This window comes from Pipistrellus kuhlii, unplaced genomic scaffold, assembly GCF_014108245.1.
Source record: "Pipistrellus kuhlii isolate mPipKuh1 unplaced genomic scaffold, mPipKuh1.p scaffold_m20_p_10, whole genome shotgun sequence".
Taxonomy (NCBI): domain Eukaryota; kingdom Metazoa; phylum Chordata; class Mammalia; order Chiroptera; family Vespertilionidae; genus Pipistrellus; species Pipistrellus kuhlii.
This window is the reverse complement of record NW_023425405.1, coordinates 2,630,130-2,648,763: the sequence shown is the minus strand read 5'-3', so window position 1 is coordinate 2,648,763 and position 18,634 is coordinate 2,630,130. Positions and strand designations below refer to the sequence as shown.

General features: G+C 35.3%; 1 protein-coding gene and 1 long non-coding RNA gene across 4 annotated transcripts in view; one reads left to right on the top strand and one right to left on the bottom strand.

The window, feature by feature from the left end:
• Nucleotides 1-607: 607 nt before the first annotated feature.
• TFEC (transcription factor EC) overlaps nucleotides 608-18,634 on the top strand; it is a 76,855-nt gene continuing 58,828 nt past the window's right edge. For 2 of the 3 annotated variants that reach the window (XR_004985768.2, XM_045576130.1), the window contains exon 1: nucleotides 5,510-5,758. Coding sequence is in view for 1 of the 3 variants with exons in the window: in XM_045576130.1 (XP_045432086.1) it covers nucleotides 5,675-5,758 (84 nt within the window). In the remaining 2 variants the exon portion in view is untranslated. Of the gene's footprint in view, nucleotides 1,054-5,509; nucleotides 5,759-18,634 lie in introns of those variants that run through there. The other variant, XM_045576137.1, reaches the window with a different exon arrangement.
• The window catches only part of LOC123651727, a 31,860-nt gene continuing 29,186 nt past the window's right edge, over nucleotides 15,961-18,634 (bottom strand). The window contains exon 3 of the long non-coding RNA XR_006740601.1: nucleotides 15,961-16,240. This is a non-coding gene — a long non-coding RNA (uncharacterized LOC123651727). The remainder of the gene's footprint in view (nucleotides 16,241-18,634) is intronic.

Here is an 18,634-nt window from a genome sequence, read left to right as displayed (position 1 = left end):
ATTTGATGGCCTTGAGTAAAAACTTAAAATCTAGTAATATCCTGCCGAAACCAGTTTGGCTCAGTGGTAGAGCGTCGGTCTGCGGACTGAAGGGTCCCGGGTTCGATTCTGGTCAAGGGGATGTACCTTGGTTGCGGGCACATTCCCGATAGGGGCTGTGTAGGAGGCAGCTGGTCAATGTTTCTCTCTCATCGATATTTCTAGCTCTCTATCTCTCTCCCCTCTTCTCTGAAAAAAATCAATAGAATATATATAAAAAATAAAATAAAATCTAGTAATATCCTAAAGAAAACTGCAATTCATTTAAAAAATATATTTTTATTGATTTCAGAGAAAAAGGGAGAGGAAGAGAGAGAAACATCAGTGATGAGAGAGAATCATTGATTGGCTGCCTCCTGCACGCCCCCACAGGGGATGGAGCCCGAAACCCAGGCATGTGCCCTTGACCAGAATCAAACCTGGGACCTTTCAGTCCACAGGCCAACGCTCTCTCCACGGAGCCAAACCAGCTAGGGTGAGAAAACTGGAATTCTTAAAATTGAAAATTGGTGTAGGTCAGTTTGGTAAAAAAAAAATTTAAACGTGAGGCTTCACAATAAATGTGGAATCTTAAGTCCATTTTTATAACAACCACGTACTGCTTGTGTATATTCTGGACAGAAATGTTACTTATGGGGCAATAATGGAATATACTTTTGTATAATGGAGAGCTTTTACTGTGGCCACAGCACTGTGCTGGAGTAGTTTGGCTGGAGTGCTGTTTCTCAATTTGGTAGCATACTTTAGATCCAGAAAGGAACTTCCCTTACTTGAAAATGCTGTGTCATTTCTTCTTCCTTAACTGAAATCCCAACCAAGGTTCAGGAAATGCCCTACTGAGCCACTTCTCTTTTCTCTTTCCTCTACTAACTGGATTTCAGCCACTCCAGATTATTCACCATCTGATCTTTTACGATGGGTGTCTCTTTGGCATGGTGCTTATGCTATGGGAAGAGGGGTTATACTTGGTGCTGTCTGTAGACGTGATAAAGTGATAGCATCCAATCATTGCTGGTAGGTAACCAAACTGGCAAATTAATCTTCTGTACTTTAAACAAATGCTGAAAAGGAGTCTAATCAGTATCTATTTTACTTTGATATGTGTGGCTTGTTTATGATTGTGGTTTCATTTTCCATGATCACTAGACATCAGAATATTAGAGTAGTCAACTGTGGTTTGCTGTAATTTGGGTAAAATATATCTGAAACTCAATATCATATGTTAACCAAGATGAAGAAATCACTGTTTTAGTTCATGATAACCAAAGCAATTTCTCCTTCCAGTTTAATAATCTCAGTTACTAAGTTGGGACATAATTTAACATTTTATGGCATCTTATATATTATTTTATGAGTAAAGGCTAATTTCTGTTTATATTTTAATAATATGTATTTCATTGGTTTTTAAATGTAGGAAAATATTACTGCTCATAGCAGAAATAACACCAGATAGTACTTTGACATATGTTATTTTCCTGGAGTTAAATGTTCTTTAGGGTTTATAATGGACACTTTCCTGGAGTTAAATGTTCTTTTGGGTTTATAATGAACATTTGGATCTAGAAAATTTGTGTAGGAGATGTTAAGAATTCTAAAGCAATAATTGTTTACAGTAATAGTCTCAATTATAATAATGAAAGTTGGAGTAGAGACTTGAAAGTTATATACATGAATATATACACACACCTATCTGTGCATGTATTATTTATATATATATATTTGTTTATATGAATAATAATTTCATACTTTTAATATCGTCTTAAAATGTTTTTTGGATATAGACATTTTGAGAAAAATAAACCTGAGGTAATCTTTAATTAATTTAAGGTAACATATTAGTAAGTTACTTATTAGAAACTTTATTTAAACTTTAAGAGACTAAAGTAAACTTCACAATTCTTCCATGCTGAGAGACTATATCAACAAAGCAAAATGAAACAGAATATGGAGTTCATTATCAAGATTATTCAGTCAATCCTGCTCCACTTCTATTTTAGATGAATCTGAACATAGTTTTATACTTTTGAATAGCTTTTGAATTAGTGCTAAATCTTTTATTATTTTGGTGGGAGCTATTCTAAATAAGCCAAACTTTGTGATATCAATTTTCAGAATTAAAATATATTTTTAAGCTATAAAGCAAATAAAATATGCATAATTTTCATGTTTTCTATTTCTTTGGTTTTAATTATTATTATAATCATTTTTAATTTTTAGTTCCATTTCAAAGAAGTATGTATGAGTAAATTTTGTTGAACTGAAACTTTGATCTGATGTCAAAAATGAAATAAGGTGAAAAATGTTTCTTAAAAGCCAACTTTAATTTTAATGATTGTGGCACAATGGTTTGTTTTAAGTACTAGAAAAACAAAAAAAGATGCACATTTCTCTCTTTTAAGTAATTTTTTTGAAATTATGGTAATTAACAGAGTGGACATAGAAAATAAATTTGAAAACAGTGGTTTGAAGAGTTAGACGAAGGAAATAAGGCAAGGAAAAACTGAAAAAAATTCTTAGCCAGTAATTCCAAACAAACTAATGAAATGTGTTTCAAAGGGAATAATGATGACTATTGATAAAATAGTGACTATATGATACATGTGGAAATGCAATCATTCAATTCTTTGTAAGTCAAATTCCAAATAAAATTATATGAAATCAGCTAGACATGTCAGATTCTTTATGGAAATAAATTTAATTCACTTTATAGTAAGAAGAAAAAATAGATTAAACAATGGAGTGATAACAGATCCAGAAAGTTAATGTTTACAAATAGCAGATGGCAATTTTTTTTTTTTTTTTTTTTTTTTTTTTTTTTTTACTATTTGGCAAAAAAAGAAAGAAAACCCCACAAATGTATAATGCAAAATATAGTTTCTGTGCAGGCTTTACTGATTATGTTTATTAAGATCAGAAGGAAGAATCTGTGAGGCATAGAGCAGGTGTATGAACAAAACTGAAAGAATCACACATGTCCTCAAAAACACACCGTAACCTATGAGGGAAGAGCTTAACAGTAGTCTTGTGAAAAAAATGAATAATAAGAAACTAATGTACAGAAGTATTTCTTATTTTATACAGTTGTGAATTACCAGACAGTTACAGAATCTGTGGGCTGGGGTGGAGGTGTTTGGCAATATATCAACATCTGGCAAATATTACTTTGCCTGTGAGACTAGAGGATGATCGATGATTTTGTGATTCTGTTTAATTTTATTTTTGGAGCATAGAAAGCCTAGGTAACTGCATCAACAAAAATAGAATAGTATGAGAATGTATTGCAGGCAGTTTACATTAAACATTAGAAAAACTGGAGGAATCAGTATTATTGAAAAGCAAAATAGTAAGATCGCTTGTGGAATTTCCTCAGGTAACCTGTTTTAAGAATAGATTGCTTAAGGAGAGAAAGCCCTTCTTTCTGATTTTGTAATTGCTCTCAGGATACAGAGAGAGGTTGGGGCTAATGATTGTCACTTTTATTTTTTTCTCTTCAGATTTGAAAGAGTAGGTGACAATTCAAAAGTAGAATTTAAAATTCTTACACAACAATTTCAAACAAAAGAAGCAAAGAATCTAAGAAATAGAGATTGAGTTTTAATAAGGATTCCCATGCCTCCTTCATATTCATACCATGTGAGAATATTTCAAATCATCTCTTGCCTTTTCTGAAACACTCCTCCTCAGCCTGCACACTAGAACAGAGTGTGATTCACTCTCTAGCTTCTCCCACTGGCCAAAGAAACCTTTCATTCCCCCTTCATTTTTTTATTTCTTATTGTGTGAACATGTTTCCAATACAGAAGTTCATATGCACATGAACAAATTAAGTTCTGAAACATATTCAGCTTCCTTGGATATATTTCCATCCAGATAAAAATCTAAGCCAGAACTTTCTATTTGTTTAATCATGTATTTTGCTATATCCTTCTCTCCCTTTTGTCAAAACCCATTCTCTCCAACATCTTTTCCTACTCACCCCAAATTTAGATCAGTACAGGCTACATTGAAAATCTGGCAGGTAATGATCTCATCAAGTATCTTGAGGGAGTTTTTCAGCAGCTAAGATGTTTACACTCTTTACTTCCTTTGATCCTGTGCAAATTCAAATGGATTTGAAACAACTGAACAATCTGAGGTCTATAACAGTTTTGTAAGCAGCATTTTTTTTTTTAACATCAGACTTTAAATTCTGGTAAACTTTTAGGTTTCTTAATTAATTGTAGTCTAAGAGGCATCTAATCCTTTAGTTATACTCTCGAATGTTCCTCTCCAGTCAATCTCTTTTCCTTTCCTGTAGCTAATGATTGTCCTTCACACATGCAAGGCACTTTTCACATAACAGATACTTTTTATCATTCCATAGTACTATACTTATTATTATATGTTTTTCCCATAATCATATTAAGCTCTTCTACCTTTTTCTCTGCTCTCAAATTTTAAAACATTGATAGTTTGTATTGCAAATACAAACATTTTTATTAGCTTTTTGAATGCTTATTGTAGACATGTAAGTGTAGAAACAAGTCAGGGGCAGAGTCTGCCCCCACGAGATAACTGATAACACCATCATTGGGAGAATGTAAGAAACGTGTGCTTTTATCTTGATCAATCACTCAGTAAATTTCTATATAAGTTTACTTAAGTTTAAGGTAAAAGTAGAGGAATGTACTGGGTGCTACACTAGGTTTTGAGGATAAGCTATGTAAGATTTATTACCTGCCAATGAACAACTGCATTTCACCAGTTAATCATCCTGGAAAGTGCCATATACAGTATATATATATTTATATGCTATTAGTTTGGGGTTTTGCAACCATCAAAAATATAATGGTTGAAGTAGATACTGAAAAATAAGCAGATATTTTCTAGGCAAGAAAAGGGTAAGAGAAAGACATCAAAGCGAAAACCAGCATGGAGTTGTAAAAGCATGGCACATTCAGCAGTCTTTGATTAGAGCTTGGGATCTTCACAAGGGAAGTAGCTTGATCTGACTGTGTTTTAGTGGGATATCTCTGTCCATTTGGAACACACACTAGAGTCCTTAGCTTTAGATTTTGTTTACAGAGTGTATCTGCTGTAAGAGAGCAAGGACAAACATGTGTCTCTAGGTAACAGTTTGCAAAGTGGTTGTACCCCTGGCAAGAACAGAAGACAAGTATTTAGCTAAAAATATGATAGAACCTATTTCATAAGAAAATCAAAGGTGATGGACTGTGTCATTTTTCACTCTAGAAATAAGTACTTAACATAAATGACTTCCAAAGCAGTAGAATAAGCAAATATTTGCAAGTGATCTAGTCATTTCTTTGTGGTTGCTTGGCTTAGTCCTGATAGAACTTACTGTGAAATAGGAAGTCAGTTCAGCATTTTTAGCTTGCTAATTTGCCATGTGATTTTGAGTAACTTTCTCTCTCTCCTCTCCTCTCCTCTCCTCTTCTCTCTCTCTCTCTCTCTCTCTCTCTCTCTCTCTCTCTCTCTCTCTCTCTCGTGTGTGTGTGTGTGTGTGTGTGTGTGTTTGCTGAATATTTTCAGTTAAATTAATATCTAGCATCTAGTGTGGTGGGCGAAGGGATCTGGACTGAGTGTGAAGAAAGAGTCTAGTAGTGTTAAAGTTTAGGTCTGCTGTGCCTGAAGAATGGTTCTGAATTTATTCCTGGGATACCAAACTTATATTGAATATGGGAGCTCTAAGATTGGCAATGCAGATCAGAGCCTAAATGTAGGAACTCTCTCCTTCCTATGGGATCCAGGATCTTACATTTCAGATAGATTTTCAGAGCATAAAGGATAACCATAAACTACTACTTAATACATGTGGCATTTCTTCCCTTAAAACCGTCTCCTAAAAACAACATCCAAGGATTTTTACCTTAGGACAGAGCTCTCAGAGCAAAATATAGAATGAATTTGGGAAGTAACCTTTACTTTTTTGTTCCTTTATAGGTCCCCTCTGCTTTTCCATATTTTCTAAAAAAATTTATTGCCACTCAATTTGTTTCAACATGAAACACTGGTTATAGTACGTAGCATCTACATTCACTTATACTCAGTCCTTTTGGACACTCTCAGTGGCATGCGTGACAAAACTCGAGTCGTTTTCTAAATCCAAAACAAACAGCAACAACAAAAGAGCAAGCAGAGATATTTTGAAATACAGTGGTAGGAGATAATTTACAAAATAAATGTATACAGTAAAATAATAAGTCCTCTACTGGGAATAAAGGAGAGTCAGTAAAGGCTAACTTGCTTGAGGAGGAGTTATCTTAGAAGAGTTTTAATCAGTATCAATATCAGCTATATTACCTGAAGTCTTTTTTCTCCACCAGCTGGTAATAGTGAACATTGATTGGGCTCTAGTCAGGTACTAAAGGCTTTACATGTGTCACCTCTTTTGAGCCTGACAATACCCTTGAAGCGGAAAGCTGTTATCTTTATTGTTCAGAAAGCTGAGGTTTCAGAAGGATAGTTAACTTTCCCAAGGTGGCCAGGGAGGAAGCGATGGAGCAGGGGCTTGGATCCAGGTCTGCGTGGTGCTTAAACACACGTAAATTATACAATCATCTTTCCTCCCACTTTTAAATTTAAACTTTATCTTTGTTGTTCTTTTTCATTCATTTTGAACAAGAGCCTATCTTTATACCACCGAAGGAAAACAGTTCAAGAGAGAATGGATAGGGAAAATCAGAAAGAACTGCTATGCTAAAAATGGTTCCTAGGCTTATGTATGGATAATGAGGTCTTTGACTGTGTTACATTTGCAAAAATAGCAGTTGCAGAGGTAACAAGGGACCAGAATAGATGGCTCCAATTCATAAAAGAAAGGGGCAAAGTGAAGACACTCATTAATGTTGAAGCAGTAGAAGGATAACTAGTGACAAATATCAAGTAGATTTGCTTCAGTTTGGTCAGAGAAAGGTCATTGATTATTTTTGGTTAAACTGGTTCACGGAGGCCAGGTCTCCACTAAAAAAGGGAATTAATTGCTTCCATTTCCCACTAATTGCCTCAACATTTCCCTTTGCTTTGTCATTGGAGATTTGGTCAGACAGGCAAAAAGTCAAAAGTCAGAGTTTGATGGAATCTACATAAAAAGGGAATCTGAGGAGACCAAATTATGGCATTTGGTGTAATAATGATAATGATAGTTAGCATTTTTTCCTGGGAGTGCTGTAGATTTTTAGAGACCTTTTCAATCTTTAATCAGACCGTAGGGCACATTTAAGAGAGTTCACTGTTTTTATTTCCATCTAGAGGATAAGGCATCACAGAGAGATGAACTAACCTAGGGCAAGTCTCCTGGGATGTGAATCCTATAAATTGGAGTATACTCTCCTATGTTGAGTTTTAGCTGGAAGCTTGGGCTCTTCTCTGCTATCATTCATTCAAGCCCCTTCAGAGTTTTTAGGCTTTTTGTACATTATTGTCAGATTACAACCTCTATCAATGACAGAAAAATCAGCCAAGAAATAGTGTGAAAGGTTTTGATGTTACTGTAGTTGCTTAGTTTGAAGGCTATTAATTGATGCTACAGCCATCTTGAATTAACAAGGAATTGGCCCGGCTTGTGTGGTTCAGTGGCTGAGTGCCAATCTAGGAACTGAGAGAGGTCACGGTTCTATTCAGGGTCAGGGCACGTGCCAGGGTTGTGGGTTCGATCCATAGTGGGGGACATACAGGAGGCAGCAGATACCTGGTGTTTCTCTTGCATTGATGTTTCTATCTCTTTACCCCTCTGTTTTGTCCTCCTCCTCTCAAATCAATAAAAACAGTTAAAAAATTAACAAGACATTCTACTTTGTATTTGATGAATTAAGCAGTCTTTGAAATACTTGCTGAAACCGGTTTGGCTCAGTGGATAGAGCATTGGCCTGCGGACTGAAAGGTCCCAGGTTCAATTCTGGTCAAGGGCATGTACCTTGGTTGTGGGCACATCCTCAGTAGGGGGTGTGCAAGAGGCAGTTGTCGATGATTCTCTCTCATTGATGTTTCTAACTCTCTATCCCTCTCTCTTCCTCTCTATAAAAAAAATCAATAATATATATATATATATATATATATATATATATATATATATATATCCTGTCCAGCTCCACCAACACCCTTTGAGATTTTAAGTTTTATATTTCAGACTTTTTTTTTTTTATTTCTTTGGAACACAAAATGGCAGTATAGATAGTGGAAAGAGCATGGGCTCTGGATATGATAGGTCAGCATCCAATCATTTTGGCTTCTCTGATTTATTTGTAACACCTTTAGAGGTCCGATAGATAAGTTCTCTTTAGGAAGTCACAAGTCTGTGCTATCAACTATTCTTTCCTCAAAGAACCAGAAATATATTAATGTATCACATCTAGGATCTTAGTAACATGGTAAATTAGAATGAACATTTAAAGCAAGATGATCAGGTTTCAAAACAAGTTCTGTCATAGCCAGTGTTTAATCCCAGATTGTTCATATAATGTGATTGAAACTCAGTTTCTTCATAAAAACCTGCTATACCTTGTTGGGTAACTAGTATGTGGTTATTAAATGTGACAGGGGAGGTAAAACACCTAACTCAATGTCTGCATAGATGGGGGCCTAGAGACTAGCCACATGCTTCTGAGTGGTATTATAAATAATGAAGATATTAAATGAGGACACTATTAATTGAAGCAAAACCAAACAAGCATAAGATGCTGGTCTAAAGGAAATTTAGTTCTTTATTAAAATTCTTTATTTGAACAAGATGCTCTCACAGTTATGGTGAACTTGAACTGGACTATATGTACCTATGGTCAGATGCCTCCTATAGCAAGTCCCCCTTCCCCTACCTTATTAAGATAGCTGCGCTCACATGAAGTCATTTAGTAATCAGCCAGACCTAGAAACTGACTGGTATTGCACTCATTGCACAGCTAAGGGTATTTACATCCTGAGAGGGAAATATTCCGCTCACAGGCACATAGTAGATTGTCAGTGAGAAGCACAAGTTTGAAGTCATATGGGCTAATGCCCACACTTGCAATTTCAGTTGGTGCTCTAACAATGCTTTTTGAAGCATCAGATTGCAATTCAAGATTGTCAAATCGCCCCCACCCTCATCAAGTAAGAGGATTCTTAAAGCTTATCTTTCTTGTGACAAAAAAGGCTATTCACACTAAGAATAGAAAAGCATTATCAACAGTGACATCTATGTCACTAAACTCTAGTTTAGGTTCTTTCTAAGAGCTTTAATTTAACCTTAGAAAGTATAACTAGCTGATTCGCTTGTCAGGACACATGTCTCAGTCTTCTAACCAAGAAATGCTAGGAACTGGGTATATGGGTCCTTCCTGCTCCCATGGTGCTTTTCTCTAGCCTGCCCCTCCTCCTCGCCTCCCTCTGTACCTCTCAGGCGGGTCCAGGGAACTTTTTCTGCCCAGTGTTGAAGCTTCTAAAGAACCAGGATCAGCTTCTAAAGAGAGCCCTAATTATCAAATGATTTGCTCACAACTTTTTGGACTCTTTTAAACAATGCCACTTAATAAAACTTTCAAATACATAAACAGGGCATACCTACTAAAACAGGGAGAGCTAAGATTGGTTTGACTGTTTTGCCTAACGTGACTGCTTGTCAGTCAAAAAGTTATCACCAGTTAAGCAAACCATTTTGACAGGTTCTTGGCCCACTGTGACTGCTTGTTTGACTGGCTTGCCTGTCAGGTGTAAGTGGTCAGATTGACTGGAGACAATCTATCTGGGAAATTTATCTTCGGCGGACGTGGGTGTCTGTACACCAGAATCTACTTTAAATAACTTTATTTGAAATCTGTACCTATTTTTCGGGGACCAGTGAGAGAAGTTTGAAAGTGACACATTGCCGCATTTGTCTTTCTAGAGTGAGATGTCTTTCCACTTGCTAGGGCTGGCAATATATTTATATGCCAAAAAATAATCACACATTTCCCTATGCACAGATAGAGTTCAATTACATTGAAACTCTACCCTAATTTGGGCAAACACTAATAAGGTGCCGTATTCTCTTCCTCTTCTGAAGGGTTGACAATAGACATATGACAGCAAATGACTTCTCAGAGATCAGGTTACCAATCCGGTCATAAATGAATTGTAAGAAAAAGTTGACCTTGCCACTAATCATACTTATTCCTAGAAGAAGAATTTGAGAGAAGGAAAACACCACAACACAAACAGCAAGCAAAACCTTTGAGGAGGCAAGAGAATCTGGCTGCCATTTATTATTTATGCTGCTTTTAAAAATCAAGCCCCTGTGTATATCCATGCTTATGTTTCCCTAGGATATTTTCTTTGAAACAAGCTTCCAAGTTTGGGCAAGACAAAAACACCTCTATAAAGATGAGGAGAATGATGTATTCACACATTTACGGTGTGAAGATAATAGGCTTGTTATGCTGTAAGCACATTGTTATACATTCTGGCCTAAGTGGTTGAGTATCCTAGTCATTTACATTGATAATTTGAGATATCCTGCTACAGTTTGAAAGACTTTCATGTGCTGCTTTCCAACACTCCTAAAATTCTAACTTTTTCCATGAAAATGTCTTGTACATGTGCAAGACCTAGACACTATTTTGTGTACTTTGATTAAATAAGTTCAATGGTAAGATTAGGTGCAAGTTGGGGCCAATGTATCGGTAGTGAATAGCATGATGGCATTATTCTCAAAATAGCTTAATAGTCATAGCTTCTTTTGTGTTAGAATCACTTGATGCATCATTCTTTTTTAAAAATTTTTTTTATTAATAGTGGGAAAGAAAGCTTACTTTAGCCTTTCTTTCAAACTTTTTGCTTTTTAGTATTTTTATGATTGTTTTAAGCAATAAGTCCTTTGACCTGAGTAAAAGTAAGCAGCAAATTATATGTCATAGTTTGAAGAATGCTAGAGAGAGTTCATATGTTAGTAATGTTTCAATGATCAGCGTGATGTTTCAGATGTTTTACACCTCAAGGATCATTCCTGTTGGCTATGAAAATGTACAAATTTACCTCTCTGGCAACAACTCATGCTGCTGCTTGTTACATTGTTCCCTGTTCAGCACTGGGTATTATTATTTAAATACATTTTTAAATTTGAAATGGAATCAGCTTCTTTTAATAATTATTCTGTTGCAAAACAAAATCTCAGTAGGGAGACCAGTGGAGATTGGAGCCCTAGCTTTGCTTTAGAGCTCTTTAACCTATGCACTCTCTTCACTTTCTGATGTGCAGAGCACAGAGAACAATGCTGCTCACGTCACTGGCTTGTTGTGAGGATTATGCAAGGTGAGACTGGCTAGTGCTCCAAGCTCTGTGCCTGACACAAAGCAACATTTTCTATATTCACCAGCAATGTATGCCATTATTATCCCTATGTATGATTATTAACATAGTTGTTACTTTAAAATATATTTTATTGATTTCAGAGAGGAAGGGAGAGGGGGAGAGAGCCATCAAAGAAAAGTAAAGCTAGTGTTCTCAACCCACCATCTAGAAGGGTTCAGGAATCCAGAGAAGCACTGTGTATAAATTATTAAAGAGTCCAAAGATGAAACATAATTTTGGAAGGCATTTGGGGGCCAGAGAAAACTTAGTTAAAGGAATTACATTCTCCTTGTCTCAGGACTCCTTGCTTTTTATTAACACAAATTGTACTAAGGCAAGTTAGATATACACTTCAAAGGCCAAGGTTTGGTACACAGAATCCATTGTCAGATTGGTGAATTGCCTACAGTTATTTAGATGTTTGGCCAGTAGGAGGCAATAACATATAATTAAGATGCCCTTAGTTGACTGACAGCAGACAATCATTTTATGCATCCTTTCCAGATTTGGGGAAATGCCCTCAGCCATTTCCAGATGATTCAGCCCCTGCTGACGTGCTGGAATTGGCTTCTGGCAAAAACAGTCCAGGACAATATCCAGATTGAGGACTTAACAACTTTTGTGATCTTCCGTTTTAGTGGGACCTTCCTTTTCTTTTTTCCATTTAGTAGGTTTTATACACTTTATTTCTCTCACCCAACTTTATATCTCATCACCTCTATCCACTCCCTCAGCAGATGAATTTGCCTATAAATTTACTGAGAAAATCTAATTTAGAAAGAAAATATTTTCAACTCCCTCCTGGAAATCTAAAAATATCTTTATTAAGATACATTCTTCTTTCTTTTCCTGTTTCATAGAAAGAAGATGCTTTTGTCAAAACTAGATCCCAATCAACATCTGTTTTCCAGTCACTTACTTATTCAGTCATTCTTTCTTACTTATATCTACTACCTCTTCTTAATTAAATGTAACCCTGTACATGTAAACATGAAGTCTCTATACCCAAACACACGAACATACACACACAACAACAACAACAACAACACTCCCATTTATTAATCCAAGTGCTATCTAAATTAACTAAAGTCCCCCACGACTTCTCATTTTGTGGTCAAGTATTCCAAAATTTTAAAAGCTGATTAAGAATATAAACTTTGTAATTAGACTTCCTAGGTTCAAATCTTGCCACTATTAGCTGTGTGTCCTTTGACATGACATAATCCATTTAAACGAATTAGGAGACATTATAATCAAGTTTTGAGAGATTAGAAGAAGTCAGTCTTTCAAAGAACCTCTCTCTCTCTCTCTCTCTCTCTCTCTCTCTCTCTCTCTCTCTCTCTTCTGTTAGTAAGTTGTGTTTACAGCTGTGAGAATAGATGGCATCCACGGTGCAAAGAAGAGGAGAAGGTGCCTTGTGAGGAGTCCTGTGGCAGCTCAAATTTACTTCTCAAACCTCTATATTCCAGGGCCCATCCTCACAGGCCATCTGAACAGAAATGCAGATTTGGGAGTCAGGCATGTAGGAGGTGTTTGAAATCCTGAGAACAGATGCTTCCTCTGAGAGAGTGTGGGGAGAGAAGAAAACGCACAAGTGCTGAGCCCTGAGGTCTCCTTATTTACAATTCTCCATGCCCCTCCTGTCCCTGCAGGCAGACTTCCATTCTCACCGCCTCTGAGAACCTTCTCCTGAGGAACACCAGTGACCCAATTATTTCCCAGTCTGTCAGCAACAGCTTCTGCTCTTTCTCTTCCCCCATCCCTGTAGCATTGGACTCTTTAACACTTCTTTCTTACTTATTTTGTCTTTGTCACTAAAAAGATTTTTTTTTTTTTTTTTTTTTCTATTCCTTTAGTCTTTCCTGTGTATTGCATGCTGGTGTTCCTCAGAGGTCTTTACTTGAGGTCTTTTATCTTTGTAATTTTCATCCTGTGTAGCTTTATCTAAAACTCTGATTCAAGGACTTCTTCTAGGCTGGCAACAAAATCTGTATTTCTAAATCCACACATTTAACTATTTACCAGATCTCCCTCTTGGGAGACACTCAGATTTCATCGAAATTACTATCTTTTCATTAAAATGTTGCCTCAACTCCTTATTTTGATAACTATCATCTTCTTCCAAGTTCCCCTTTCATATTTAAGCATCTTATGTGACTCCTTCTTCCTCTTCACTATATGTATAAATGAATCAGAAGTCATTATATAATATATATAATTCCTCTATATTAGGGATAATACTTGACTTATCTTTTAAATATTAAATATTATTGATTTAACTTGGACCCTTTATTCTTCTCTCCTGACATGTTACTGAAAATTCCTGAATATACCTTTTGTGCCCAGTCTGGCTTTTCCATAATTCAGTCTCCATATTGTTATTTGAGAGTTATTTCTGAAATACTAGTTGATCATGTTACCATCCTCCTAAAGGCATTTTATGGTACATTTTATGGTACTATAAGGGTGATATTTATTCTTCTTTATGAGCTGACTTCTGTCTAGTTTTCCATTTTCATCTGTCATCTACACTTTCTTGAGATTATGCTAAAAGAGAAAGAAAGAAAAAGAAAGAAAGAAAGAAAGGAAGGAAGGAAGGAAGGAAGGAAGGAAGGAAGGAAGGAAGGAAGGAAGGAAGGAAGGAAGGAAGGGAGAGGGACAAAGAGAAAGAAAAGAACAAAGGAAGATAGAAAAGAAGAAAGGAAGAATATTTTCCTTTATAACTTTTTTTCCCTGGAATATTTAATAGCATTGAGAAGTTCAAGGTGTTAGATTTAGAGAACTGACCTCTATTAGGATTTTCTTCAACTATTATAGGGAAATGTTATGCTGCCACCATATCCATGCAGGGTGTTTCTTTTCTTTTCTTTTTTTAAAATATATTTTATTGATTTTGTACAGAGAGGAAGAGAGAGGGATAGAGAGTTAGAAACATCAATGAGAGAGATTCATCGATCAGCTGCCTCTTGCACACCCCTTACTGGGGATGTGCCCGCAACCAAGGTACATGCCCTTGACTGAAATCGAACCCGGGACCTTTCAGTCCGCAGTCCGACGCTATATCCACTGAGCCAAACCGGTTTCGGCCGTGCAGGGTGTTTCTTAAAAGCCATCAACAAAATTCCTAGTGCTACAATGAGAAAATAGAATTTGGAATTAAATTTAAAAGCAGTACATACATATTAGTTCTCTATTGCTGCTGCAATAAAATTCTACATCTTTAGACTTAACATGGCACACGTTACCTTATTTAGAGGGCAGAACTCTGCAATCTTTTTCACGGAGCTAAAGTCAAAGTAGCACCAGGGACTCTTTTTCTGGAGGCTCTGCTAGAGAACCTGTTTCCCTGCCTTTTCCAGCTTCTACCTGCTGCCCATGTTCCTTAGCTCCCCGTTTATCACTGAGGCATCTGCAACCAGAGCCACATCTCCTCCTGTTCAATTCTGATCCTCTTGTCTCCCCCTAATAAGGACCCTCCCTGGAGATTACATTGGGCCCATCCAAATAATACAAAATAATCTCTCCATGTAAAACTCCTCAATCTAATCACACCCACAGAGTCCCTTTTATAATGTAAGCTTACATATCCACAGGTTGGAGTATGACTATGCAGGCATCTTTATTGTTGAGGAAGTCATTATTTTAACTGCCTCAGAATAATCATAAATAATTGATAAAAGTTTAACAGGCTAAAATATTTTGCAATGCATTTTTGTTTTCTCATTTTAGTTTTCAATAAAAAAGTCAAGTCTTATTTTAATTGGATTGTCTGCTAAGATTATATGGAAAATAGAATCCTGGATTTTCTCCTCAGAAGTAACAGTAAAATACTTTCCACATATTTCAAGGCTACACTATTACCTACCATGTTGATTTTTTTATTTCTCAAAAGTAATTGACACAAGAGAAAGTTCTTACTAGTAACATTTTGTTATTTCAATTCTTGCCACCTTTTTATAGGCATTTGTTCATTTCTTAAATGTATCCCTGAGAGCACAAAGTTAAAAAATACTAAATACAATAGACATGATATTTATATAAAACAAGCCAAGCTGAAAATAATACTTTCTCCCTTTACCTCCTTCCCCATCCTTCCTTTCTCTCTTATGAAAAGGAGTTAGAGATTCTTAGGAAAGAAACACAAAGACAGCAGCAGTGGTATAAGGAAACTAAAATCTCCCCTAGGGAAAAGGTCTAGGGCTCTTCAGGACAGTGCGCATTTAATATCCTACATACACCCAGAGACTACAGTGGAACAAAGCATCTTACAGAAAAGCTAATCTCCAGTTAGTATTTTCTGATAGTAGATTTTGATTGTAGCGTTGTCCCATACTCTATAGATCTCAGATCTTCCAGCATCTGAGGGCTACCAAACAGATGAAATAAAACACAAAATAAAACAAAAATATCATAAGTGAATCAAGTAAAACTGTATTAAGAGTGGAGGCAACACCAAGGTTTTCCCACCAGAGAGTAGAGGTGGTTGTTCACATTTGTGTTTGAATAAAGAACACCCCCCCCCCCCAAATAATGGGGGATGGAGTTAAGTTTTATTTATTTATTTATTTATTTATTTATTTACTTACTTACTTACTTACTTACTTACTTACTTACTGTGAGTTAATAATAAATAACTTGCATTTGAAGCTGTTTGTAATCAAAAGACAAGAAGCTGAGTTCAGTTTTTGCCTGTATAATTGTGAGGAACTCAGGTAATCAGTTTGAGCTTCAATTTTTTCATTCATAAAATGAAGATAAAAATCTTTATTCAACTCATTGGAATGTTTGATTCAACTTGTGATTGTGGCAACTATTATTTTGCATTCTGAGCTTTCAACTAGTCCATGAGGTACTGTAATCAGTATTCTTGATAAATTCATGTTTAATGGCAATGTACTTTCTATAATTACAAAAAAATTAAAACAGAAGTAGGATTTTTATTATAAAAGAACATTGTTCTTTGGTGACAAGGGTAAGGTAAAACTACAACAATGATACAACTGAAGGCCTTTCCTACAAGAATGCACACTGCATAATCACTTGAAGAATTTGATTGATGGAGATAATGTAATAACAGCTACATTTAGAACATAGAGAATAAAAAATCATCATATTTACTAGTTAAGTAAAACAAAGACAATATAAATTTTACACTTTCCTCCTCAGAAATGAAAGTAATATCTACAAAAATTGATTGATAGACATGTACTTATATAACAAAGCCATTTTCCTCAGTTTGTCAATCAAAATGAGAAATTTCAAAGTCTCGTTTTCTGCTAGATCATTTTAATATTTAACTACCTAAAATACCCCCAATCATATTCTTTAGAAAATGGTTAGAATGGAATTCTGCAGTTTTAATGATGACATTTTATTATGATAAAAATGACTTCATTAATTGATGATCATATATCAACTCATAAAGTGGATAAAATATTTTAAAAGCTTTCAAATCTAAGATAGTATAAAGCCATTTAAAATGTTTAGAAAATTTTTGAGAAATAAACATTTATAATCCTTTTACAAAATTATATATGAATTTCATTATTAATTTAACCACATTAATTGCCCACTTTCTTTCTTTTATAAAGTCTGTATATGTTGATAATATATTGATATTTTGCCAAATCTAACCCTTAAGATATAATTAAATATAATGCATTAGTAACAGAATGATACAGAGATGGAAAGAAGGTTTGATTTTTATCCCACTTGTCCTTATGACTGGCTTTAGTTCTATTTTAGAACATGTGAGTTTAAAAAAAAAATGCAGTTGATGACTTTCCAAGAGGTTTGATTTATGACCTTTTAAAAAATTCTGTCTTGTTTCTCCTTTATTCTCTGCATCCTTTAAAGAACATTCACAACTTCATAATGAAAATAATATCAAGGATGAAAAAAATAATACATTCAAGCATTTCATGAGAGCTATGTTTTAAGTTGAAAGTAACTGTAAAGCATAAAGCATCATTTAAATACAATTGTTGATTTCTGAAGCAAAATGTATTTTGCTTTATAAAAGTAGTCATAATGATATTAATGCTTCAGCATTATTTCAGTCAGCTAAACGTCTTCATGAAAAGAAATTTAAGAAATTTTACTGAATCTAGCTTAAGTAATTAACTTGTGCTTTCTATACTTATAGGAAACAACTGAGTTGTGTAAGAAACTTCTAAAACACCATATAAACAATGGTATTATATTATTTAAAGGTAGCCGGTAACACCAAATAAAAATATAACTAATAATACAAAATATAATGTTATACCTGGATAATTTATTCTTAAATAATGGAACAATACACTTTTCATTCATAGAATTGGTTTATTGAATTGGAAAGGACATAACTTTTTCTTCTCCTCCTCCCATTGGTCCCCTCCACCTGGCATCCGTCCCCCCTAGGCCTACCACACTATTCTGTGTCCATGGTAATGCATATATGCATATACATTCTTTGGTTCATCTCTTTCCACCTTCCTCCCCCTTCCTTCTGAGATTCCTCTGCAGCAGTTTTAACCCACCCTCCGATGTTCCCCAGTGTACCAAGCCAACCCACCCTCTGATGTTCCCACGTGTACCAAGCCGTGCTCCAGCCCTGTGCATTTATTTACTGGAGGTGACTGATAAACTTAGTGGGCTTTTCAGTATACATTTAGAATTACAGTAATGCATATAGAAAACTCTTCTGTGAAATTAAACTTTTCATACATAATTAATTATTTTTAAACAGTGAAATGTATTATTTAATAGACTATTATTTTTTTAAATTACCTTTATTGCTGAAAATAATACAGATGTCACCTTTTTCACCCATTGACCCCTTCTAGTATTTACCTGACAATGTAACACATACAAACATCAAATAAGCTTTTTGTTAAACGTGTGAAACTGAACAATGGAATCTAGGGAAAAATAGAGGTTAGAATCACAATAAATTTTCCTAAATGTAATTAGAACTTGGGAGTCTCCCCTGTTTTGTTCCAGGCCTCTCCTCTTATAATTTTGTACATCCTCTAATGATCATCTCATCAATTATCACCTAAGTATTGATGCTACATGAATTGTACACACAGCCCATACCTTACTTCTGATTTTCAGACCCAGCTGCTCCCTTCACATACCCTCTTTACCACCTTCAAAACATCACAAACTCAGTGTATTCAAAATCAAACTTAAGATTCTCTCTCTAAGACCCAGTCTCCTCTCTGAGCAAAACTATCCATTTGGCTACTTAAGCCAGAAAACTAGGGTGTCATTTCTTTTCTTTTCTTTTCTTTTAATTATTTTTATTAAT